Source organism: Ochotona curzoniae, unplaced genomic scaffold, assembly GCF_017591425.1.
Source record: "Ochotona curzoniae isolate NIBS_2020 unplaced genomic scaffold, NIBS_Ocur_1.0 contig_899, whole genome shotgun sequence".
Lineage (NCBI taxonomy): Eukaryota > Metazoa > Chordata > Mammalia > Lagomorpha > Ochotonidae > Ochotona > Ochotona curzoniae.
Genome location: NW_024466605.1, coordinates 2,655,573 through 2,681,731, shown reverse-complemented (window position 1 = coordinate 2,681,731; position 26,159 = coordinate 2,655,573). Strand labels below are relative to the sequence as shown.

At 41.6% G+C, this 26,159-nt stretch overlaps 1 protein-coding gene across 1 annotated transcript; it reads right to left on the bottom strand.

Annotated features, from left to right (window-relative positions):
- Positions 1-1,499: 1,499 nt before the first annotated feature.
- Positions 1,500-26,159, bottom strand: FNTA (farnesyltransferase, CAAX box, alpha). The gene is made up of 9 exons (XM_040994191.1): positions 25,949-26,159; positions 24,147-24,232; positions 15,630-15,744; positions 12,470-12,574; positions 8,929-9,055; positions 8,100-8,248; positions 4,121-4,183; positions 2,560-2,731; positions 1,500-2,127 (listed from the first exon to the last, which is right to left on the bottom strand). The coding sequence occupies exons 1-9, from the start codon at positions 26,134-26,136 to the stop codon at positions 2,005-2,007; spliced, it is 1,128 nt and encodes a 375-aa protein (XP_040850125.1). The 5' UTR covers positions 26,137-26,159; the 3' UTR covers positions 1,500-2,004.

Sequence of the window (26,159 nt, the reverse complement as noted above, 5' to 3'; positions counted from 1 at the left end):
TCTTTGACACACTTATTATACACCAAAATTGACATTTGTTAACATCACCACGGGTGCTCAGCATGGTAGATTAAAATTTTCACCTATAAGCTCAAGTTTTACCATTGGCAACACTCTGTTCCTTCTCCAGAAAATAAATGCTGTCAAGTGTGAATAGCCAGTTACCAAACCTTTGCTCAAGTAAAAGATGACAGTTGATGAGGAAAGTAGCCATTGGGCCCACAGCTTATGCAGGACACTCACAAAGATGTGATTTATGCATCCTGTCACTCAGAAACATGAAAAGGACTGCAGACAGGTTGAGCATCATGGAAAGACTATACGATTACTAACTGCATGGCAGGAAAGACCACCACTGGCCTTGAAGTGTGCTGTGTGCCAGTTTTATCCATGTCAGCTTTTGCAGATAGCAGCAGTGAGAGCACTGTTAGATATTTCCCTTTACAGACCACACTCTGAAGCAGTGTGTTGGCTGGTCTACATATCCAGTTGCCTGAGTACGATGGGATTATGAGAGCCTAGAATCCTAAGTGTAAATCATGAAGCTTCCTCGCTCACCTAATTCAATGGCCACTGAACAACCTTTTGTTAACTGCCACACAGTTAAACGTCAGATGGAAAATGCTACCTGCACAGCTAACATGGTCATCCTCATAGCTATCCTCACCGTAAGTGAATGTATTTACATTCACTTAATGAATTGCCATTATGTTTCTGCTCAGCAGGCTCTCAGCCTCGTGGGAGCAGAGCTGATCATTTTGGAGGTAAATGCTATCTCATGATAACTTCCCTGCAGTTTTTGTTCCTATGGCACCTCCGCAATTTTCTGCAAAGGGAAGACTATGGCAATTTCAAATATTATGCTAGAGGTCTGTGGTATCAAAGCCAACAACAACTAACATGTAAAATGGCAAAAATTTTCTCTGGAAAGTATTAAGTTATTACTTTCTGGTTTAGCTTGAGTTAAAAAATGACAATTGAGCTTTACAGTGATAAGGTAAGGACTGAGAAAACACAGGAACAGCACGTGACCTTGCCCCCACCTCCGCTGCTCTAGGCCACTTCCTGGGCTATGGCGTAAGAAGCCTTCCCAGCAACAGCGCAAGCACAGGGGAGTGGGCATGCTTGCATGGGACACAAGAGGTAGCACAGCCTGGAGCTGGCAGCCGGCCAGCAGCATCCCCATTCCTCACAGCAGTTTCCTGACTGGCACAGGCAGCAGCACTGGATGACCAGCTCTGACCTAAGGTTTTGGGATAAACTCTTGAGAGATTAGGCAAGAGCCTAATGACCAATCCACTGTGTTCAAACTATCATAAGTGACATTCATGGCTTACAGTCAAAAAGTAAACAATTCCTATTTTAACATTTAACTTTCCTTTAACACCATGCTCTTAGTTTCTAGTTTTATATCAATACTTTCTTCCTCCATTGCTTTTCTATGCCAAGACAATGTCCCTTGAAGAGTTAAATATCATTAATAAATCAAACTACTATAGTACTGTTTTTAGATACATCTACAATTTTATTACAAAAACCACTGTTTTGGCATTAGTTGGTTACAGTGAGCGTAAGATACCGTGAGTGTGCCAGAGCAGCTCTAAGGAAACAACTGTATCATCTGCTTATGGAATCGAACCCAACTTACTGCCTCACCCTCATCGCATGTGAGTTACCTGCAGTCACTACACGAGGAATGCCTTTGCACAGACCACTCAGGGAAGAGCCAATGCTAAGCAATTAGGTTAAATGCTGATAAGACTACAAAAGCTCCCTGATGGAACTCCTTTCTTCCTACTCTGCTCCAATTACATTGCCTTGTATAATAACTGTATTACTCAGAGCTAACCAGATAGCAGCACCACCCAGGGAACATCACGCTTAGTTCTTGTTAGAAAACAGCACCTGTGCAGTGCACATTTCACACCACAGGCCAAGGGAATGATCCTGCATGAGAGTCCCTTAAAAAAATAAAAGTGCCCTGTCGCACCCTTCTGGATGGTGCTACTGCTGCACATTTGTCGGGAGGTCACCCTCTGAGCTGTGTTTGCTTTGAAGGGATCTTCCAATGTATCTCCAATATTCCTTTCTTATCGTGTCTTTTTCTTTAGCCAGGATTTCACATAACTGCAAATAAGAAATAAAAATTCATTAAAAGAGGTGGAAGATTAAATCTCAAGAGAAAATGCTTTTAAGCCATCACAACTCAATTCATGTTCAACTAAAGTGCAATGCTAGTCACACACGATGAGGACACTGCAAATTTGCAGAAAAATGGAATTCACACAGGAGTCTACTTTGGTGTAAAAATCTTGTACTTTTTCAATAATACATTTTCCATGAATTTCCTCAATTCCTCCTATATATGCAGATTTCAAAATTTTTGAAATTTATAAAGCTATCTTTGAATTCCATTTTTCTATGAAATACACTCACACATCCCCTAGAACACAGCAAACAGCCCTAAGCAACCATGTTGAAAAGGGCATAAATATTAGCGATATTGAGCAGAGTCAATGCTGAAATACCAAAAAGAAAAATACAAATTTCACAGCTTACCTCTAGTGCTTTATTTAGAATGTCCTCCTTATTGTCACATTGGTTTTCTAGCATGTCTTCATAGATATCCACAAGAAAGGCAATTAGGTATGGGGAACTGTGACTTGGTTGTAAATCAAGTAACTGACTTAATAGATTAGGATATTTGGAAAGACCACGATCCTGCAAAATACTTAAAAAGAAAAGAAAACAAACAAACAAAAAAAAACCAGAGAGTAAGATGTTTAACTCTGAAACAGAAACAAAAACTCATGAAATACAAGCATGAAAAGATGACTTGGTTTGAATGAATGAGGCTGAACCAAAAAAGTTTTCAGTTACAGGAGTGTATCAGAGATAATCAGGAGTAAAATCATTTAAAAAAAAGAAAACTAATTATTTGTAGTTCAATCTGTAAAGTAAAAGCAGAAAAGAAATCATCCTCTTAAAATAGGAGAGCTTACTTCTTGGTGGTCCCACCCTTAGCTCTCTGCTGTGCCCAGTCCTCCGAGCCCAGCACTTCCGCAGAGTGACCGGGTCCCACACTGCAGCCTCTTGCGTTTACTGCCCTCACTGACCTACATGTTCAACAGTAAGTTTCCTTCGATCAACAGCCAGAACTGAAGCTTTTTCTGTTTAAGGAGTAAAACTGAAAGAAAATGAAATACTGGCCAAGCATCCGTTTGATGTTTGCAAATTGTCCAGCCTACTTCACTGTGTTCTTGAGTCGAGCACATCCCAAGTGTGTGTGTGTGTGTGTGTGTGTGTGCTGAACAAAGTGTGTGTGTGTACTCTATGACAAGACCAAAACCCAAAACAAAACAAAACCAAAATCAAACAAAAAACACTCTTGCAAATGGGCATTCAGCCAGCAGTGAGGACACTCACACCCCATACTGGAGCAGCTGGCCTTGATTCCCGACTCCAGTTTTTGACTGGACATGGATTGAATTTCCGGTTCCAGGCTTCACCCCTGGCCAAGCCCACCATTTACCAGCATTTGCAAAACTGAACCAATGGTTGCCACTCTTGCTCTATTAGTCTCTCTGCTTCGCAAGTATTTTTTAAAGATTACAGGTTTCATAAATACAATATTTCATTACTGTTTTACCTGGACATTCAAAGGAAAGTTGGAGGGTGAAACAAAAAAAAATCTTCTATCTGCTGGCTCACTCACAAAAGCCACCATGGCCCAGGTTGGGCTCAGCGGAAACCAGGAGCACTGAACTCCTATGTGGATAACAAGGGCCATCTTCTACTATCTTTCCCAGACACACCACGGGAGACAAACTGGAAGTGGAACAGCTGGGGCCTAAAACTAGTGTCATACAGAATGCTGTATCACACACGGCAGCTTAATCCACTGACCTAGACTATTTTTAAAAACTGCTGGTACATGCGTAAGATGGGAGGAAAGCAGTTTAGTGAGTTACTGTTAACACTGTAATACTGCTGTTAGGTCGAGGAAAATGGAAAACCCTCAGGTATTCTTTTAGAGTTTGATTATGAAATATATTCCATGATGCCTCATATTAGCAGGTTATTTGCTTTATATATAAAACAAGCAAAAGTGGTCACTTACCCTTTCAAATAGTTCCATGCACTTTCATTATGTGGTACTAATTTAATCATTTCCAGAGTATACCTATAAGAAAAAAAAAACACACAAGTGTGTAAATAACATCTTTTTTATACATTTATTTTCACTGGCAAGTCAGATTTACAGAGGGGAGAGATGCAGAGAATGATCTGTTGGCTGGTTTACTTCCCCAGTAACCACAATAGCCGGAGCTGAGCCGACCTGAAGCCAGGAGTCAGGAGCTTTGTTCAGGTTGATCTCCCAAACAGGTGCGTGGTCCCAAGGCTCTGGGCCACCATTTACTGCTCTCCCAGGCCACAAGCAGGAAGTTGGACGGGAAGTGGAGCAGCTTGATGCACAAACTGGTGCCCACATGGGATGCCAGCGCATGTAACGCAAGGATCTGGCCACTAAGCTATTGCACCAGGCCCAAGTGTGTATATCATCTTACAGAACAGCACAATGGGGTCCAGCACAATGGCTCAGTGGCTAAATCTTCATCTTGCATGCACCAGTATCCAATAGGGCACCAGTTTGTGTCCTGGCTGCTTCACTTCCTATCCAGCTCTGTACTTGTGGCCTGGGAGAACAATACAGAATGGCCCTGTACCTATGTGGGACACTTGAAGGAAATTCCTGGCTTCAGATCAGCTCAGCTCCAGCCATTGCAGGCACTTGGGGAGAGAACTTGGGGATGGAACATGTCTCTGAGTGTCTCCTTCTCTCTGTAAATCTAACTTTCCAACAAAAATATAAATTAAAAAAAAAAAAAAGAAACAGCACAATGGACACAGTTATAAGGTCAGAACCCAGTCTACATGTGCTTTCCTACTGGCAATTCTTTTTTCCTGTCTCTCAGGGGATGCTGGCATCTCTCTAGATCATATCTGAATCAGAAAGCCTCAAGTCTGCGGCTTACTCTAGTCTACACAGCTCCTCCCTCCTGCATATCTCTAACCTGTCCCAGGGCAGGACACCTAGCCAATTTAAAGGTTTCAATTCACAGTAAGGAAAGAAATTCACACAGATCTCCTTTCTGGAAGACATGTCAGCTAAAACAAGGAGATCAAAAAGACAAGACGTACTTGTACCTGAAAAAAATGAGTCAATGCAAAAGGACAATTAACATAATACTAGTTATTATGTTAACTATCATAAAATTATAATTATATAAACAGGATAGCATAGAAACCACATAAAATTAAAATTCAATTTCTCATATTCTAAATGAAGACTAATAAAAACAATGATGCAATTTCCAATCAAACAAGCATTCCCTTTCTCTTCCCCCACATTATTAAACAAAATATAGACTTAATTACCACTGTTTGAGCACATCTCTTCTCAGATATCACCAATAGGAGCTTCTTATTCTTGAATTTGTGTGGTATTATCACAATACAATTCTATCAAAGTAACATAAACTCACTTAACATTACAAAGATTTTTCCAACTAGTTTCACGTAACTCATGTTTCATGACCACATTCCTACAGTTTTGTTTTGTTTTTAAGATTTATTTTTATTGGAAAGTCAGATTTACAGACAAAAGGATAGATAGAAAGACCTTCTGTCCCTGGTCCATTCTCCAAGTGGCCGCAATGGCCAGAGCTAAGCCCATCTGAAGCCAGGAGCCAGGAATTTCCTCTAGGTCTCCCACAGAAGTGCAGGACCTTAAGGGCCATCCTCTATTGCTCTCCCAAGCCACAAGCTTGCAGCTGGATGGGAAGTGGAGCAGCCAGGACACAAATTGGCATCCATTTGAGATCTCAACATACACAAGGTGAAGATTTAGCCACTAAGCCATCATGCTGGGCCCTCTATAGATTTTAACTGGTCATCACAGCTCTTCCTTTTGACTTTTAAATTGTACAGGCATATGACATTCATACAAGCCAAGAGTGGTACAAGCCCAAACAAAATTGGAAGCAACAGTACAAAGTGGTAAAAAGGTAAGAAAGAACTGTATAAATGGTTCAGAAACTCGCAGACCCAGAGAATGATCATTGGATTTTTGTTTGTTGATACATAGAATTTAACCTTTTCTTTTTGTCCTATTGAAGGCTTCTATCTGCCATGGTAAGACAAAAATACACAAATAACATTTGATAACAATAAACATGGGGCGGGGGGAGGCAGTAGCATTTTTACTAGCATTCTATCACTGACTGCAAAGCTTTTCCTTCCTTCCAGCACTGTGTCTCCAATGAACCACCTATATTTCCCTAAGCTTTTTATTTTGGGAGTTATTTTTGGAGAGAAATCTACATGTTAGGAACCTAGGCCATGGCAGGGTTCCTAACAGTAGGACAGGGAGTTAGGTGCTGATTTTTCCACCTGTGACCCAGCTCCCTGCTGATGGCCTGTAAAAGCAGAAGATGGCCCAGACACTTGGGCACTGCCATTCATATGGGAGACCCAGATGGAGTTAAGATCCTGGCTTTGGTCTGTTCCACTCTGGCTATTGCAAGCCAGGTGAGCATACTAAACTCTCTCCATCTTCACAGATAAATAAATCTCAAGGGAAACAAGAAGCAGTCACCATTTATTGGCCATCAAGACAATTTAGGCTGTTCACTGGGAATTGCCACTACCATGGCCAGCACAGAGGATCCAGCAGCAGCCAGAGGTCAGGAAGCAGGCTGTGAAGAAGGCATAGGAGGCCAGCAAGTCAAAGCAGCAGAAGCCGAGAGAGGCAGTGTTTTAGATGGCCTACTGTGTCACAGAGCTTTGGCAAAGCACAGTTCTGTTCTCACAAGGCACTAAGCTGCTTCTGTATGTTACAAAGCTGGTGCCAGGATGTTCTGGCTTCCTTGAACAAACATACAATTTAGTCAAGAATTCATCTTCTTTCTTCCCATTTCTTAGAACTGTGATCAGTATACATGTTGTTTTCCTTATATCTTTTAGTCTGAACAACATAGACACCAGCAATAAATTTTTTCTAATCCACAATAAACATACCTGCTTAAATACAAATGTTAATTTTAGGTATTATTTTGGAATGAATTCCTGAACTATTTCATTATACACAAAAGCTGAGGAGTCGTTCACCTATTAAGTGTCAAAGAAAATGAAGCAGCGACAGGCCAGTCTTCTGCTATACTTAACAGGCCTTATTCACTATGAGCTGACATAACCTTACATGGCACCTATGTAAATTTCACACACACATTTTTCTCATTCTGCTTCTCTGCCTCTCAAGTAAATTAAAACAAGAAACAAAAAAAATCTAAGCTATGTTTGAGATTTGAGGGTATGTCCACTCCAAACATAAGCCAGGAACAGAGTTAATGGAGAACTTTTAATGAAAAAGCAAATCATTGGAAACTGAAATTGAGCATATAAAAAAGGTATGTGTGTTGATGCTAGTGAAAGTGAAGGCAAGGATACAAGGGGGCCATGAAAATCAGCTTCTCAGCAGCACTGACAACAACTTTTACAACAAAAATTATGACTTTGGTCTCCTCACATTTTAAAATTAATGCGCATGTTCCAACAGACACTGAGACAGAATGCACCAATAATGTCAGAAAAGAAGTCACTACTAATATTTGTGCAAATAATAGAAATTCATGCCAATTCAGAAATTCTAGTTCTTTCAGCAGCTTTCTGTATATTCCCCCAATTGGAACATTCCTCCAGGGAACATCCAACAGTGTCTGGAAACAGTTTTGCTTAAAGGCCAGAAATGCGGCTAGACACCCTAGTCCACTCAGGGGAGCCCCACAAAAGGTCTTATTAGGCCCAAGACTCTGCACTCGATTAACAGGGTACCCGGGGACTAAGACACTATAAACCAGAGGTACACCACATTATTTGCCAATGTGGCATTATGTAATTTATCTCAGCACTCAGCCTTGTTTCAGTACTGCAAAAGTAGAACATGGGACAGTCTTGATCCTTGCTGTATCCTCAATGCCAGACATGAGGTCAGGATGAGCATTTTCTTAACAGACGAGCAAGAGAAGGGCATTACTAACTGGACTTCTCTCTCCAACACAGCACGATCATTGTAGCCGGTGGTATTAGAAATGACGAAGTATCTTTGGTTCCAGACAGAGTTATTTCTCACATCTTCTTTGAGAAGCTGGTCTACATACTGCAGCTCATTATCCCAGAGTTTATATTCCTAAAAGAGAATTTTTAAAAACCCATCCAATTAGAACATGCTGTTAGTTATAAACAAGTACATCAACAAAAATATTTTAAAAATCTTTAAAATCATATTCCTTTAATTAGAAAAGTCTAAAATGTAATGAAAAAATCTTTCTGATGAAATGATCTTGAGAGTGCAAAAAGTCAGTCACTGGGAAAAAATTCACAGAAAACAACACACTACAATTGTTTGTAAGCATAAAGAGAAGGCTTACAGTGGGAGTTAAACTATTCTATTCAGGATTCAACATGTGGGTAAGAACAAAATACATAACTCTTATGTGAAATCAGACTCTAAGGCTTATATATGCAAAAACTTTAACACGGAATATATACACCCTTTTTAACTAAATGCAAGTCTATTAAAAACATACTACTTTCTAACAAATATGTGATACAAATTCAAGCAAATGTTGAAATTTACTCTTCTTTAGAAGGATACTACCGGAATCTACTTGCAAACATACCTGAAGAGACTGTAAGTACTAAATCTTAGTTTGTCAGATTTTAAGTATCTTAATAATTTTATAACTAATGCATAACGATGTATATGTATGACATGGTTTAGATGTAAACATATACTTTAACAGTCCTTTTAACTATTTCAATTAAAAAATGAGAATGTGAAAAATGCTGTAACAAGAAAGGCATTACCTGAATAACCCACTGCCGATGCTGCCAGGCATGGTAATTCTTGGCATCCTGATTAAGAATGTCAGCAATAAACTCAAGCTCCTGAGACGGATCTCCCAGCCACTCCACTAATACACGTCTGTGATGCCTAAAGAGGGTGGGGTTTAGTGTGCATTCGCTCAAGAACTAATACATGAGGCATGCATAATTCTCAACCCTGCAGGGGCCAATGCTGTGGCACAGCATGAAACACCACTGCCAACTGCTTCTCGGCCTTTTGGCTAAGATCAAGTGTAAATGCTGCTGCCAGTCATACCAGCAACCCACATGGGCACTGGTTTGAGTCCCAGCTGCTCCACTTTTGATCCTGCTCCCTGCTAATGTACCTGTAAAAGAAGTGGTAGATGGCCCAATTCCTTGGGCCACTGCACCCAAGTGGGAGACCCAGAAGAGGTTCTGGGCTCCTGGCTTCACATTGGCCAAGCCCCAGCCATTACGGTCATTTGGGGAGTAAATCCATAGATGGAGGATCGGTCTCTCTTTGTAATTCTTTCAAGTTAACAAATAAATGTTAAATACTGCACTGCAGGGGGAAAGTGACCCAAATGTGACACAGAAGAAGCATTTAGGAAATTTTTAGACAGTTCCAGATGAACTAGCTGTTTTTAAAAGCTGCTGTCAATATAAGCCAGCAGGAAAAACAGTAAGACTGCACTGTTAAACCAGAGTAAGGATATTTAAGGCATCCAACTAACAGATGTTGTCTAGCTAGTACAGAACAAAGTTTACATGGCTGAGTTTCCCTCCATTTAGGTTAAAAGTTCTTCACATGAATGCTATGGAGGATATATGTGTTCATAAAGATCTTTATTTGGAAACCTGAGATTTCAAAACTACCAGTAATCTACCACTATACAGCTACATTATAGAGCTCAATTTTGAGTTACTATACAGTTTTTTTTCACACCATCATTTTGTAATGTTTTAGTGAGAATTCTTAGGATGAAAGTTTGGTTACAAACCATTGCGCGCCAGCGCCAATATGGAATGCTGGTATCAACTGGCAGCAGAGGACTGGCTCAATACACAATTTCACCAACTCCCAGCACAGGTATTTGACACAGTGGTTAGAACGCCAGCTGAGAGAACTGCATCCCATACTGGATTGCCTGGCTGAGTCCCAGATCCTCTATTCCAAGGCAGTGTCCTGCTAATGGACTTCCTAGGAGGCAGTAAATGATGGCTCAAGTTTTTGGGTCTTTGCCATTTGCCCAAGAAAACCAAACTGAGCTTGAGGTAACTGACTTAGCCTGAAAATTGAAGGTATTTGAAGAGGCAATCAACAGAAGATTGCTATCTGTCAATCTCCGCTTTCACACAGGATGAAAATAGGTTTCTCATTGTTTAAAAAAAGTACCACACCTGGCCCAGCAAGGTAGTTTAGGAGCTAAATCCTCGCCTTGCATGCACCAGGATCCCACAGAGGCACTAGTTAATGTCCTAGCTGCTCTACTTTCCATCCATCTCCCTGCTTGTAGCCTGGGAAAGCAGCGGAGAGAGACGGCCCAAAGCCTTGGGACCCTGCACCCACATGGGAAGTCTAAAAGAAGCTCCTGGCTCCTGGTTCTGGATCAGATGAACTCTGTTGCAGCCACTTGGGGAGTGAACCAGTGGAGGGAAAATCTTTCTCTGTGTATCTCTTTCTCTATAAATCCGCATTTCCAATAATTTAAAAAAAAAGGTACCACACCTAAAAAAACTGCTGAATGTTCAACAGCAGGGATTTTCTGTGGTTTTGTTGTTTTCCAGATAAAGGGTAATAACATTATAGACAGCACCTGCAGTATCCAGAAAAGATAAACCATTTCTCTTCGGCAAACACGATGTAATGAAATAATGAGAATAGCTATGATATCTAGATTTTTGTCACTACAGAGTTTATATATAAATACCTGCAGGGAAATTAATTTTTTTTTTTACAAAGATCTCCCTCTAATTAAAAAATTATAATTTTAATTTAAAAATTACTTTACATCTAATTTCTTAGGCGGCAAAACAGTTGTAAGCAAAGAGGTCACAGTGGTAAAGCTGTTTAGCTAAATATAGCTCCACAAAGATCCACACAATACTCACAGCCAGCCCTTCTACTGTTTGCTAAGCAACATCCAGTTACTGAGTGCTGTACCTATTATGCTCAGATTCTCCGAGCATTAGTTATCAGTTCTTGGTTGCGCATTTCATAGAGTAACACTTGATTACGTGGTCTGCTGCTCCCTGGTTTGTCCACATTTGGCATGAAGGCATTGTTTCTTGTACAGCTAACCCATGGGGTGGACACCTTCTCAATTCTGAGTGTTGACTGGATCCCCTCCCCTACAGAATGCCCAATCCTCTCTGTATTAACTCTCCTCACCATAAAGTCTTTACCACCATGACAAAAATAAATAAATAATTATAATAATCAAAGCTCTGTGTCTTACTTCTCAGTAACTAGTCTTAATCTCCCATTTATAATTGAACTACTTGCTACTTACTTCACTCCCTTTCCAGCCACCACCCTGGTGGGAGGACAGTTCATGGCAAGGGCATTCAACAACAACCACAGAGCTAACAGATCTGTCATCAATCCTTCCTACTCCTTATTCCACATAATTTTTCAACCACTTACTGGACAGCTTTACCAGGTTTCTCTGCAAACTCTACTTGTCCAATACTGACCCCATCTTTCTTCCCCAAAACATGCTGCCATGCCTCAACATTTCCCTAAGTGATGGCACCACCATTCACCCAGCTGTCAAGCCAAAATACCAACATCACTTTTGCCATTCCTCAAGAAATTATACTTCACCTGTTACTATTATTGCCAAACTGACTGAATACTCTCAAAACTAGCCTTCTCCTGTGTCCCACACTTTGAAGGAATCATTCAGGGTCACTCATTATATGCTAGGAACTATTCAGACTCTAGTTCCTCTGTTTGTTCTCAGTCCTTCTGCCTCATTTCTTCTTTCTTCCTATTCTGCTGTGCTACCTCTACCTGTAACAATGCCTGCATCCTTCTCATGCTAACTTAGGGCCTTAAATTTTAGATCAATACACCTTATGAACAAGCTCTACCACACTTTTCACACTGTTCTGTAACATAACTGGTTTGATTATTTGCTTTCTCATTTAGGTCATGTCAAGTTCATCTTAGTATCTCCAGTATCAATAAATCTGTTTAAATAAATAAAGATTAAATATCAGAAAGTCATAATATATTGAATAAAAATGTTTTCTAATTCTTATTGAAATGTTTTCTAACCCCAACAGTACTGCATTTTGATGGTGAAACTTTTAAACAAATAACAGTAGCTAACATCTTAGTGCTAACCACACATGCGGAAGCACTTTAAGCATGAAATTAAAGGTATCTCGGAATCCCAACAACACCACATAGCAGGTAACATCGGCCCAATGTAAAGTTCTGAAACTATATAAAAAATTTTTTAAAAACTCCCTACTATGTCATCATGGGCAAGCACTATCTACTTAGTGATACGTCTCTCTGTTTTCATCTTACCAAACTTGATAGTTTTTTGGCTGCTCCTCAATTATTGCAGTAATGTAGTTCATTTCTTCGTGTAGATCCTTCTGAAGGGACTTCAAGAGAACTCTCCGAAAATGCCTAGAGCAAGCATCAACCATCCAAAGTCTCATTACTCCATGTAAGTTACCTGGCAACAGTATCAAACAGAGCTAAAGGATAGTTAGACATTTTTGGTAGCTGCTCTCTGGAACCAGGAATTTAACAGTCTCACTGGCTGTAGTCATCCACATTCATGCACCTGTCTAGTAACTGCAAGATAAAGCATCTGCAGTAAAAACAGTGAAAGGCAACAAAGAAATGGGAGTAAATTTTTGAGCTTAAAAAAATAAAGGACCACTAAGTAATTACTTTCAATTAAAACACTGTGAGGGGCCAGCATTGTCGTGTAGCTAGCAAGGAGTCCCAGCTGCTCTGCTTCCCATCAGTTCCCTCTAATGTACCTGGGAAAGCAGGAGCAGGTGGCCCAAGTGCTTGGGTTCCTGCATCCATCCACGTGAGAAGAAACTCCTGGCTTCCAGCTTCAGAGGACGGAGGACAGATCAAATCAATCAACTACCCAATCAAGTGTTGGCAGTGAATAAGTGGAGAATCTTAGGTGAACTATGTCAGCCAGTGGATTCTGGAGAAATTTCATTGTGCTTGGAGTGGCAAAATCAACAGTAATTCAGAACTGTTAAACTATTGAAAATTTATGAGCAGGGCTCTCAGATGATGCCCTCCATCTGGGAACCAGGGGTGATGTCAGGTGGCTGCCCTCCATCCTAAGGTGCTGAGGCATTTGGGAGGCTGAGTGTGGCTTCTCTCCTTTTCTCCCCTCCAGGTACAGGAATTAAAAAAAAAGAATGCGGAAATGGTGATCTCACCCATTTTGCTATAGCTCTTGACCCTAATCACCATGATCAACTACGTAAAAATCATAAAAAATAAAAATTAAACAAAATAATTAAGTTTATATTGAAGACATAAAATAATGCAATGTCATGCTGAGATTTCCAGTTAAATGGGATATATTAAATAAATAAATAATAAAAAATAATAAAAATATTTTTAAAAATAATAAAATAAATAAATTTAATAAAACTGTTGGTCATCTCTCCAGACTTCCAGTCTATTGAATTAAGCTGATTTCTCTGCATCAACTCTTGGTGGTCTGAACCTTGCTTGCTTGCTTTCTTAGAATATTCATTTATTTTTATTTGAAAGGCAGATTTTACAGACAAGGAGGGAGAGGCCATCCGCCAAATGGTCACAATGGCTGGAGTTGAGCTGATCTGAAATCAGGAGCTTCTTCCAGGTCTTGCACATGGGTGCAGGCACCCAAGAATTTGAGACATCCTCTGCTGCTTTCTCAGGTCATAAGCAAGGAGCTGGATCAAACATGGAGCAGCTGGGACATGAACTAGCAGCCATTTAGGATGCCAGCACCACATGTGGAGTACTAGGCTGTAACACCATCACACCAACCCCCACCTTGTTTTTAGACATTACACTATGACTCATTATTATGTGCAACTATGTGTCAATTAAAAATAAAAAACATGGGTCTGAAATAGTAGCCTAGTCCTGGGCTAAAGCCCTCGCCTTGAGAGCACCAGGATCCCATATGGGCGCCACTTCTAATCCCAGCAGCCTTGCTTCACACCCAGCTCCCTGCTTATGGCCTGGGAAAGCAACAGAGGACAGCCCAAAGCCTTGGGATCCTGCACCCACACAAGAGATCCAGAAGAAGCTCCTGGCCCTCTACTTCAGATCAGCGAAGCTCTGGCTGTTGAGGCCACTTAGGGAGTGAATCAGCGGACGGAAGATCTTCTCTGTCTCTCCTCTCTGCGCATCCAAGTTACCAATACAAATGTTTTTAAAAAATAACAACAAATAAAAAACACATTATCAATAGAAGAGACAAAGTGAGAAAGAACTCAAAATTAAATTAAAAAGACAATGAAAAGACAATTCAGGTGGCATAATATACAACTAAACGCATTCCAGAAAGAGAAAACATAGCAAAGACGCAGTATTAAAAAAGACAAAATTCTCACAATTTAAAGAGAAAAGGTTTACACAAAGAAATAGGAATCTGCAACTTGAACAAAAGCTGAAACAAATGGAAAACTGGTTTTAAAATTGTTAAAATAACTTTTATAGTTACAGCGATAAATCTGAAGGGAGACTAAGCATTCTTAGACACATAAATCGAGGAACCACCAGTATGAAATAGCAGGCAAAGCCACTCCCAGCGATACCAGCACACTGTCAGAGTGGCTGTTCAAATTCTGGCTGCTACTTATGACCCAGTACCCTGCTAATGGCCTGGGAAAGCAGTGGAAGATGTCCCAAGGACTCGGGCCCCTGTCACCTATGTGGTAATTCCAGAAGTTTCTCACTCCTCTGACTATGAACATTCAGAGAGTGAACCAGGGGATGAAGACCTCTTTCTGTCTTTAGGTAACTAACCTTTAAAAAACAAAAGTGAATGAGCATGAACAAGAAACTGGTAACTCATTTTAACAGAAGGGGAACAGTGGAAAATAAACTTTCATTTGTAGATAACGGATGAGGTTCAAAAAGAAAACAATAAAAAGTAACACTGAAATACACTCATTAATTCAAGAAGAAGCCTGCCACATGTGGCCATTTGGTACAGCAGCTAAGATTATTGGGGTGCACACATATTGGAATGTCTGGTGCAGGTCCTCACTCTGCTCCCAATTCCCAGTCCTGCTAATGTGTGCTGTCAACAGGGGGTGGCTAAGTTGGAGCTGGCTCCCTGGAACGTGCACGGGGCAGAGCTGCTGGCTTCAGCCAGGCCCAGACCCAGCAGTCCAACATGTGGGGTGTGAGCCAGTAGGTAGGGGGTCACTCTGAGCATGTAGTGCTATGCCTTTGAAATAAGCAAAAACTCAAGCCCAACTACTCCATAATCACATTTCAAAGAAAAAAAAACAAAACAGGAGTTGCCACCAGAAAATGGGGCTCCTGGAAAAACGGGAAGGAGCTCACTTTTCCTCCAGGGACTGACTTCACCCTTATGTGAAATGTTACTTTAATAAAAATTACCACTTACTTTAAAAAAAAAATCATATAAATTTAAACATGAGACATTTTAACAGAAACCTGAATGATGTGTACTACTTACCACACTGTGTAATTGGCTGCATTTAATTCAATAGCATCTCGGGTCAGTTTAAAAGCTCGTTCACTCCTTTCATCACGTTGGAGAACAGCCCGGAAATAATCATAAACATCCCTAACTGGAGAAGAGCACACACTACATTAGGACTGCCTTCTTCCACAAAGCAAGCCCAGAGCAGGCATCTGACAAACGGCTCAGCACACCCGGGGGCCCTGTATGAAGGCACAGGTGATCAAGCTGTCACCTGAGGGCCAGTTCAAGTCCAAGCTGCTCTACTTCCAACCCAGAGCCCTGATGCACTTGGGAGAGTGGTAGATGGCCCAAGTCCTTGGAACACTACTGCCCTCAAGGAAGAAAAGGATCACATTCCTGGCTCCTGCCTTCAGCCTGGCCCAACCCTAGTGACTGCAGCCATCTGGGTGGTGAATTAGTGAATGCAAGATTCATCTCTCCCTCTCCCTCTCTTATTCTGTCATTCTTCCTTTCAAACAGTAAGAAAAAACCTTGAAAATAAAGAGACTTGGGGTCAAGTCCTGACTGCTCCTGATCCTGTTTGCTGCCTTGCACCATGTGCTGTTTCCCGCCTTGCAATTTGGCAGGCTCCATGTGTTGGCTCAAGAGGCTGGGTCCCTGCCACCCACTTGGAAGACTCATACTGAGTTCCTGACTCCTGGTTTCAAGCCTGGCCCAGCCCACTTGCTACATATTTAGCAACTGAAACAACAAAATCTATCTCTACCTCCCCTGGTGCCTTTCAAAAATAAACAAATAATTAAAAATAATAAATACTGGAGAATGTTTCAAGCTTCAAAAAATCACAACTCAATAATATAAAATAGCTGTAATTATTTCAAAAGCCATAATGGGTAGAAAGATATGTTATTTGCGATCATTCAAAATCAGCAAAATATAATGACATGACTGTGACCGCCACCCTATAGTGTTCTCCAGTGTCACAGCATGAAGCAGCAGCTACATACATATATCTATACACACTGCTCGCTATGCTAGTGTTAGATTACAAAGATCTTAAACCTAAAATTAAGAGTGCTGACCCCAGGGCAATGGCTCAGTTGGCTAATTCTACATGGGTACCAGTTCAAATCCCAGCTGCTCCACTTCTCATCCAGCTCCCTGCTTATGCCTGAAAAAGCAGTAGAGGATGACCCATAGCCTTGGAACGCCAAGGGGATTCCTGGCTTTGGACTGGCACAACTTCAGTCATCGCAGCATTTGGGGAGCGAACCAGCAGATGGAAGATATTTCTGTCTCTTCTTTCTGTAAAATATGCCTTTTGAATAATAAATAAATAAATAAACTCAAAAAATAAAAAAGAGTGTACACATCAACTACATTCACATGCCTACTTTTCTCAAATAGTTAGACTGCTTAAAAAACGTACACAGTAGTTAAAATGTTCAACAGTATAAAAAGGTTCGCAGTAAATCTCAGTTCCACTAAATTCCCATTATTCCTGCCTGGAAACAACGTGTTGATGTATCCTGTATCCTTCCATGTATTCTTTTCTAAAATGGGTGGCAAAGATCCAACCACTTGTATTGTCACCTGCTGCCTCCCAGAGTAGGTACTAGCAGAAGCTGGAATAGGAAAGGAGCCAAGACTCGAACCCAGCCTTCTGAACGGAGGTGGGTGTCCCAAGTGACACCTTGACCAGGAAGCCAAACACACCTCTCCTTCTAAAGAAAATTCTCTACATAAGCCTGCCATGTGGTCTAATTCATAATTTTCTACATAAGCAAGATTATACTCACATGTTGTAGCAAGCTTCTCTCACTTGCAAATTACTAAAAATAAACTTTTACGAAAATTATTTGGTACAACCATTTAAAATCTAAACTTACATATGCTTTGACCTAACAATTCTAATTCTAGAAAGTTCTCTTACAAATATACTCCTACATGTATGAAAAGCACCCAAGGATATTTGTTTTGCTTTGCTTTTAAAGCAGGTAGCTAATGCTGTGGCTTAGAAAGCTAACCTGCAATGCAGCAGCTTTCCAAATAGCAACTAATCCACTCCAATCTGGCCCCAGACCTGAATAAAAACAGCAGATGTCCCAAGTACCCAGGCCCCTGCTAGCCATGTGGGAGGCCCAGATAAAGCTCCTGGCTCTGACCTGGTCCAATCCAGCTTGTTGCACCAACTGAGAGTTAAATCAGCAGATGGAAGGTCTTTGTCGCTCCCTTTCAAATAAATAAATAAATCTTTAAAAAATTAAACACTTTAAAGCTGAATTTAATCTATTCCAGGGCAAAATTAGGAACAACATGTCAATCAGAGACACACATACATACTATTAAAATAATAAAACGGGAGGCTACTGCAATGAGATGGCTCCACTACGGAGTTCCTATGTAAGCAAGTCAAAATCAATTCAGTAAAATGACATTTGAGTTTAACCAATAAGGAGCTGCTAACTAAATTCTAATTATACTGAATAGAACTGTTTTCCGTAAAACTTTCCCACTTAATTTTATTTGGAAGGCAGGGACACAGAGGGAGGGGCAAAGAAGCTATTCCTCTATGTGGGCTCATTCCCACATGCCTGCGTGTTGCTCCCTGCACCCAGGTCTCCTACATGGGTGGCAGGCACTTAACTACGTAAGCCATCCCCCCGTGCCTCCCAGGACTGCACGAGCAAGCAGTCAGACCCCAAGCAGAGTAGCCAGGATTCCACCCAAGCACTTCAATCAAATATGGGACATAGACCCCAAGCAGCTGCTCTGCAGCGTTCTTTTCATACTAAAAGCTTCCAGAAGACCAAGCTGGGCAGGGCTACAACACCTCACATGAGCTGGATCAGGGGAAAGCCAGGTTGGGTTGGTTGACTGTTCCTACTGGTGCATGCACAAACCAGAGTGGGACTGGGTTGGTTGGGCTTTGCCACAACATCAGCTGGCAGATGCAGGGCGGCAAATTCTGACAAGTTAAACTGCAGAACCAAAAATCTTTCAGAGAATCAAGATGGCGGAATAAGGTAAGTACAAGTTTAAACAGATGAAAAAAAAAAAGTTTAAACAGAAGGAGAAATATTAGCCAGTGTGAAGCACAGAGGGAACATGCCAGGAAACAGGAGAGGGCAGACCAACAGCAGAGGGGCACCTGGAGACTGACAGACACAGAAAAGCAGCAAAAACAAAGGTGTGGTGTTGCAGTGACTGATACTCCAGGAGCATTCAGCAAATGGCAATCTGAACTCCACCTGCAGCCAGGTGAGAAGGGACTTTCACTGGGAGCTTGGGAGGTGAACCCAGACAAAGAACTGCTCGTCCTTCTGGTCTGATTTGAACAGTAGCAGAGACAGAGCAGCAGATCCCAGACGAGTAGTACTGGAACAGGGTGGATTTCACAACCTAGTCCAGCCCCTAGAGTCATATCAGGTGCCATTTTGTTTAAGGAGGCAAGGGCTATGGGGCAGGACTGCAAATGCACTGAGCAGGGAGTGAAATCACTTCTACTTCAGCGAACTGCAATAAGGTGGATTCCTACAGGTTCTACCCAAGACAGGTACAGATAGCCCTCAGTCTTGATGCCCAGCAAATCAAGAACTCTAGTAGTGGCACATCAGGTACCATTTTGTACAGTGTGGCAAAGAATTTGCGACTGCAGGGAAAACAGTGAGCTGTGCATGCACTGAGCTCGGTGAGAACTCCCTGAACTTAGTACACTGCACTGGTCCCACAGGAAAATAATACTGACTATGCCATTATACAGGTCAAAATAGGTCTGTGTGGCCCTCAGACCCAATGCCCAATAGGTTCTGACAAGATCACCACCAACAACAACCTATCTATACAGGACACTTGGTGCCTCCCTAATCCTGGGACCTGCTCTAACTGAAAGTGGGAGAAAGGTTGTACACACAACGGTGCAGCCTCAGCATAGTATCACAGGAGGTGGAGACTGGTGAGCCAGGAGCTGGGAAGACAAAGACCATGGTAGAAATCTAACATAAGAACCCAGACCTGGAACTCACTGGAGGCAGTGGCACAACTGATTGCACACAAAGAGCCATGTACTAACTGCAAAATAAAACTGAATGGCAGACCTGTGGGTGACAGAGCTTAGAAACCTGCCCCAAGGAGAAGAATCTGAGAAGCAGAACTATAATGATCAAGAGCAAAAGAAGAGACAAAGACACAACGAATATTACTGAAGATTCCCCTGCAAAGGAACAAAACCCTTTACCAACCACAGAGCTAACTGAGGAAAACATTTGGAAAACTGGGGACACAATTCAAAACACTTGTTATAAAACTTCTTATCAACAACAAGAAGCACACAAAGCAGGCATTCAAGGAATTCAAGGAATATGTCACACTGGAAATGAATAAAATGAAAGCTGATATATCAGAAATCAAGAATACAGTGGAGCAAACTAAAAGTACAGTGGAGGGTCTCCAAAATAGAATGAAGGAAGCAGAAGAAAGAATCTCAGAACTGCAAGATATTTCCAGCCACCAGGGGGAAACAAACAAAAAGATGGAAGCAAAGTTGGCTCAAGCTAAAAAAGCATTTAAGAATTGAAAGACACTATTAAAAAGCCTAATTTAAGAGTTATAGGAGTCACAGAAGGTACAGAAAGAGAAGCTGGGTTTACAAATGTATTTAATGAAATAATAAAGGAAAATTTCCCTAATCTAGAGAAAGAATTGGGAAACAACATCCATGAGGGGTATAGAATTCCCAAAGGCTTGACTAAAAGCAATCTTAACCATGACACAAGATAATCAAGCTCTCTTCAGTTGAACATAAAGAAAAGATCCTTAAATGTGCACATGAAAAAAAATCAACTGATATATAAAGGAATGCCAATTAAACTCACAGGAGACCTCTCACAGGAAACTCTACAGGCAGGAAGAGAACGGAGCAACATATTTCAGATTTTAAAAGCAAAAAATTGTCAGCCCAGAATAAATTACTCAGCAAAGCTTTCCCTTGTCTTTGAAAATGAAATAAAATTCTTCCACAGTAAATGAAAGTGAAAATATGCCTCTTCCGGCCTAGTAGGGAAATAGTGGACACCTCCCTCCTGGGTAACCACTCTCTCTATGGAGAGCACGAAAACCAGGACAGGGCAGGGGTGGCTAGACAGAAAGGCACCTGCCAATATGTGTGTGGGCTGGATAGTAGGTTGGTTGGGTTGAACTAGGCTTCAATGCCCATTGACAAATACAAGAGCTAAATGGAAAGTGGGACAGACTGAACAAGCCTGCGGTACATACCGGTATGCATGGGAACCAGGGTAAGGAGCAGGCCTGGTGAAGGTTCTGGGGAGTCACCCCAACCAGGCTGCAGCTCCCACTGGTTTGCATGAGGACCGAGTGTGAAATGGGCAGGATCAGGCTGGACTACAACACCCACTGGTTCAAGTGGAAGACAGCTGGAGGCAGAACTGACCCAGCAGTTGCAACGACCAGCATGTGCATAAGCTGACCGGGGCGACGGACTGTGCCAGACCCTGTACTGGCAAACTCACACAAGAATCAGGTTTGTGATCATCTCAGATGAAGTTTCTTTGGAGATTCCTCCAACTGAACTGCTGATCTCAGAATCCCAACCATGAAGTGATTATGTCAGCCAGTAGATTCTGAATAGGTTTCATCACGACTGGAACAGCGAGACTGGCAGCAGTTCAGACCTGTTGAACTGTCAAAACTGCTTGAGCAGGACCCTTGGAGTGTGCCTCACATCGGGAACCGGGGATGAGTGGGAGGCTGGATGGAGCTTCTCCTTTTGTTTCTCCCCTGACCCCAGATACAGGAGAAAAAAATGATATTAATGTGAAAACAATGGTCTTACCCACTTTCCTGCAGCCCTTGACCCTTTGTACCCTAATAAACTAAGTAAGATTATTAAAAAAAATATATATGCCTCTTCCAAACCTGCCCTACAGAGAAAAGGAACAGCGCCCACCAAAATCAAAGGCAAATGTGAAGAACATCCCAGTGAAATAACAAGAGAAGACTAAATCAGTGACAAACCCATTGCTAAAAAGACAGGACCAAATTACCACCCATTCATATTAACCCTGAATGTAAACAGCTTAAATCATCAATCAAACATCATAGATAGGCAGACTGGATTAAAAAACAAAACCCATCTATTTTTTGCCTACAAGAGATAAGAGTATGGAAATGGTCTTCTCACCCACCATCCTGCAACCCTTGACCCTAATCAATCACATATGAATTATTTTAAAAAGTAAAAAAATTAAAAAATAAACCTTCTGGGGCCAGTGGTATGGTCCAAAATGTTGTCCCCAGTGGGACATCCACTCCTGTATCAGACGGCCTGGATCAAGCAATCGCTGCTCAGTGGGAGATGTGGATGGAGTTACTCGGTTGCCAGCTGTGGCACGACCTAGCTCCAGCTGTCATGGGTCTTTGAGGAAGGAATCAATATAATCTTTCAAATAAACTTAATAAATGAATTCCGCAATGGAGTTCATGAATGAAAATGACATTCCCTTTTAATTTTTGTAACTTTCATTCATAATAATAATGAAATTTCACCCTAAGAAAATGAAATACTATCTATGTCCTTATTACTTTGTTCATTTTGTGACTAGATTTTCAACCTTCTGTTGTAGGAATTCCTGTTAAATTCTGAGTATTAAATGATCTATCTCCTGCCATAGTGCTGCTGTTTCTTCTGTAAGTGTGAATTTTGACATTATTTATTAATTTTTTAAGGTTTATTTTTATCGGAGGGGCAGCTTTACAGAGAAGGGGAGACATAAAGAAAAAGAAAGAGATCGTCCATTCACTGGCTAACTCCCCAAATGTCTACAATATCCTCAGCTGAAGTGATCTGAAGCCAGGAGCCAGGAGCTTCTTCCAGGTATCCAACATGGGTACAAGGGGCCAAGACTTTGGGCCATCTTCCAGTGCTTTCCCAGGCCATAAGCAGGCCGTTGGATGGAAAGTGGAATAGCCAGAACTCAAAACGGTGCCCACATGGGATGCTAGTGCTGTAGGTGGAAGACTAGCCTATTAATTTATTTTTCATAGCTCAAATTTATTGTTTCCTTTGTGGTTTCTAATCCTGGCAAACACATTAACTTAAACGATTAATGATTCAGTCTGTAGAAATGTTAAGTTTACCCTCAGTACAAACATGATTGCATTAATTTTCCCAAACATCTTCGTTTCGGTATTTATGAATCATAAAAAGTTGTAGTTTACATTTCTGCTGTCATTAGTGAGGTTAATACCTCTTCATAGGTATTTCTGCTCCTTCTGATCTGTTTCTGTATAAAATTTCTCCAAGTATGGAAATTTTGCATTTTTACATGCATTTTTTCCTTAACTCTGAATTTCCCATTCTAACAATGCCTTCTCCATCCCAAATATCTATTTGCTACCAGTATGTTCATAGTCTTGTTTCAGGACTTTATATATGCATATATGTGCTTTACAAATTTTTCATAAGTACATCAAATATTCATCACATTTACTTCACACACATATTTTGATTATTTTTAGGACCCTTGCTGCTCTATTTTTATTCTATTAATCTATTTATGTATTAATTTCCCCATGTTAATTTTAATTGGTACATTTTCATGCTCAGTAAGGCAATTCTGATACAATTTTTACTCTTTTTCAAATGTATCTGACCATCCTTTCACAATCAGATAAAAAAAAGTAAAAGCTTTTTTGTAAAGCAAGGATGATGTTGGATAATAAAGCCTTAACTGAAAGAAATATACAAATTTCAAAACTAACATTGCAATGTATTTGTTTTACCCTTTCCCAAAACAACTAACAATTAACATTCGCATGACCTTCAATGCACAAAGCATCTTCACATTCATTATCAAAGAATACTTTGTCTAAGAAAATAATCCACCCATTTTAATATCCATAAACATATTCCAACGGAATCTAACATTTCATTGTCAAAATATATTTCAAAATGCTATTTTGACAACCAGAGCTCATTATAAATGAAACAGTAACTCATTTGTGATCTCCTACATGCAGATAAAGCAGAAGAGGGAAAGTGCAATCACCCACCAACCAGCATGTGTTACAATGGAACAGTCATTACTCAGATATGACCATTCTTGGGACAAAACAAAATTACTAATCATGAAAAAATACAAACCAACTCATTCTAAAACACTGATTTATATTAGACAAAAACCTATCACCTAACTTGCTAGAGTTGTTATTTCTCTTTTTTTAAACATTTATTTATCTGAAAGACAGAGTGGCAAAGAGACGGAAAGACCCAGAGGGACATCTTCCACCCACTGTTTCACTCCCCAAACGGTCATAAAGGCTGAGGCGACCAGCCCAAACCCAAGAGCTAGGGGCTTCCTGTCGATCTCCCACATGGCTAACAGAGGCCCAAGGACTTGGGCCACCATCCAGTGCTTTCCTGGTTTGGAAGTGGAGCAGCTCAGACTTGAACCAGTGCCCACAGATGTGAACTGCAACTCCACTACTAAGACTGACTTACAGACCTGTTTCAAGTAAAAGCAAACTTACATTTTTCACTATAGATGATCTGGACCACTGGATTGGGACCATCATTCTGTGGTACTGGATCAATATCTGCCCATTCTGCTCTGTCCCTGAAAATACACGTTGTTTTCAGTGATTATACTCAAACACATAAGAGAAACAACTCTTCTTTATAACAATTTTCTTAAAATTTACATTAAAACCAAAAGCTCAGAGGGACTTACCGCAATCATGGCTGAGTTTCTCAGGGTCACATTTGGCCACCTGCTTTACACACTGAACTTTTAAAGCAAAAATTCTCTAAGGTTAATAAATCCTTCAAATAGAGATGCTTTTAACAGATCAACAACTTTCAAATTTAAAGTTTTATACTCGGAAGCAGCATCTTCGTTTCAAACACACGGCAGTTTCCACTGCAAAACGATCTAGCTCACTGGCTGGCAGACTGGAATTCGTGTCTTTCAAACTTGAGGAACAAGTTACTACGCACGGACATCCAGTTTCTGTAGAGCAGACAAGTGGCCCAGGTGATGAGTCAGAGAGCAGGCAGACTCAAACTGCGCAAACTGGAGTACTCACTCTACCACTTACAAGCCAAGTATCCCTGAGAAAGTCAGTCCTTCTGGGCCCCACTACTTCACTTCTAAAATGGGGATGCTGGCATCACCAAGCAACCTCAGAAGGCTGTTTTTGGATTCAATGAGGTAACAGATGCTAAGTATTTAAAATGTGCATAGCGAATCACAGCATTCAAGGACTACTACTCATTATCAAAGATAAAATTACATTATAGTGATAACAACTTACAGACATTCCCCTGTGAACTCTCTAATGTGACCCAGTTTTTAGCCTTTTTTTTTTTTAATTTAAAACTCAAGAGTGAACAGAGAGAAAAGCAGAAACAAAGAGAGATCTTTCCCCCTCTGGTTCACTCCCCAAATGCCAGAGCTAGGCAGGAGCAGAGCCAGGAGCTTCTTCCACGTCTCCCATGTGGGTGCAGGGGACCAAGGACTTGAGTCACCCCTCCTCTGCTTTCCCAAGCACATCAGCACGGAAGTGGATTTAAGTGGAGTAGCCAGGACTCAAGCAGGAGCTGCAGATTAGCGTGCAATGCCACGGCTCCAACACCTTAGCCCCTCTTTCACTCCTACTCTTTTCCTGTCACCCACTCTTGCCTATACCTGATCAGCTGCTGACAAAAGGTGCCAGACAATCCCTGTGTGTCCAAGAAAGGAGCAGAAACGCTGGGGGAACAATGACCTGAGATGGGACATTGCAATGGAGAGGAGACTATGAAGTCGGTGACTGCGAAATCAGACAGTCTAAACATCTCACAGTCCAGGGACAAGGTCACCACAACCAACTGAAATCTAGAAAACACAGGCTCCACTAATAATTACATCAATAATAAAATCTGGCCAGCGACTGCTCCTTCGTTCACCTGACGGGTGTGAATGCATAGCTAGGGAGAAGACGGGATGTTTTTGCTTCTGCAGGTGCACATAGAAAACAAGGAATCGGCATTTCTCCCTAAAAGCAGCGGCCACAAGGGGCTGGAGTTGCGTGCTGGGGTGGGTGGAGGAGAGCCAGGGGCGCTCAAGCAGCACTTCCACGCGTGAACGTTAAAGTCAGAAAGCTCTCTGCACCCTCGCGGCCTAACGATGCTAACAAGAGGGTCCCAGGCTCTAATATGAACTCAATCCTCCGCGGTCTCGCCCCTGGGGGGCAAGCAGCGCCCCAGCCCTTGCCCGGTGTGAGCGGGAAGCTCCTCTCCCAGGCTCCCAAGCCAGCACGCCGCGATGCAGGACCCGCTCCCGGGGCGTCACCTGTACAGGACGTAGGTGGGCGAGTCCAGGCTCAGAAACCCGTCGTCCATAGGCGACGGCACCGCCTCTCCGGCCTCGGCCGCTGTCTCTCCGCTCTGCGCCGGCGGCGGCGGCTGCGGCGGTGGCTGCTCCGGCTGGCCCTGCTCGGCGCCAGACGCTGCTTCCCCGACCCCCTCGGTGGCCGCCATCTCGCCTTGGTCCGCAGCGGAGG

Excerpts from the sequence above, each read along its gene's own strand:
- FNTA (XM_040994191.1), bottom strand. The coding sequence starts at position 26,136 with ATGGCGGCCACCGAGGGGGTCGGGGAAGCAGCGTCTGGCGCCGAGCAG. Across the intron at positions 12,575-15,629 it reads GCAGCCAATTACACAGTGTG|GCATTTTCGGAGAGTTCTCT; the intron begins GTAAGTAGTACA and ends TGCTTGCTCTAG. Across the intron at positions 2,128-2,559 it reads TTCTAAATAAAGCACTAGAG|TTATGTGAAATCCTGGCTAA; the intron begins GTAAGCTGTGAA and ends TCTTATTTGCAG.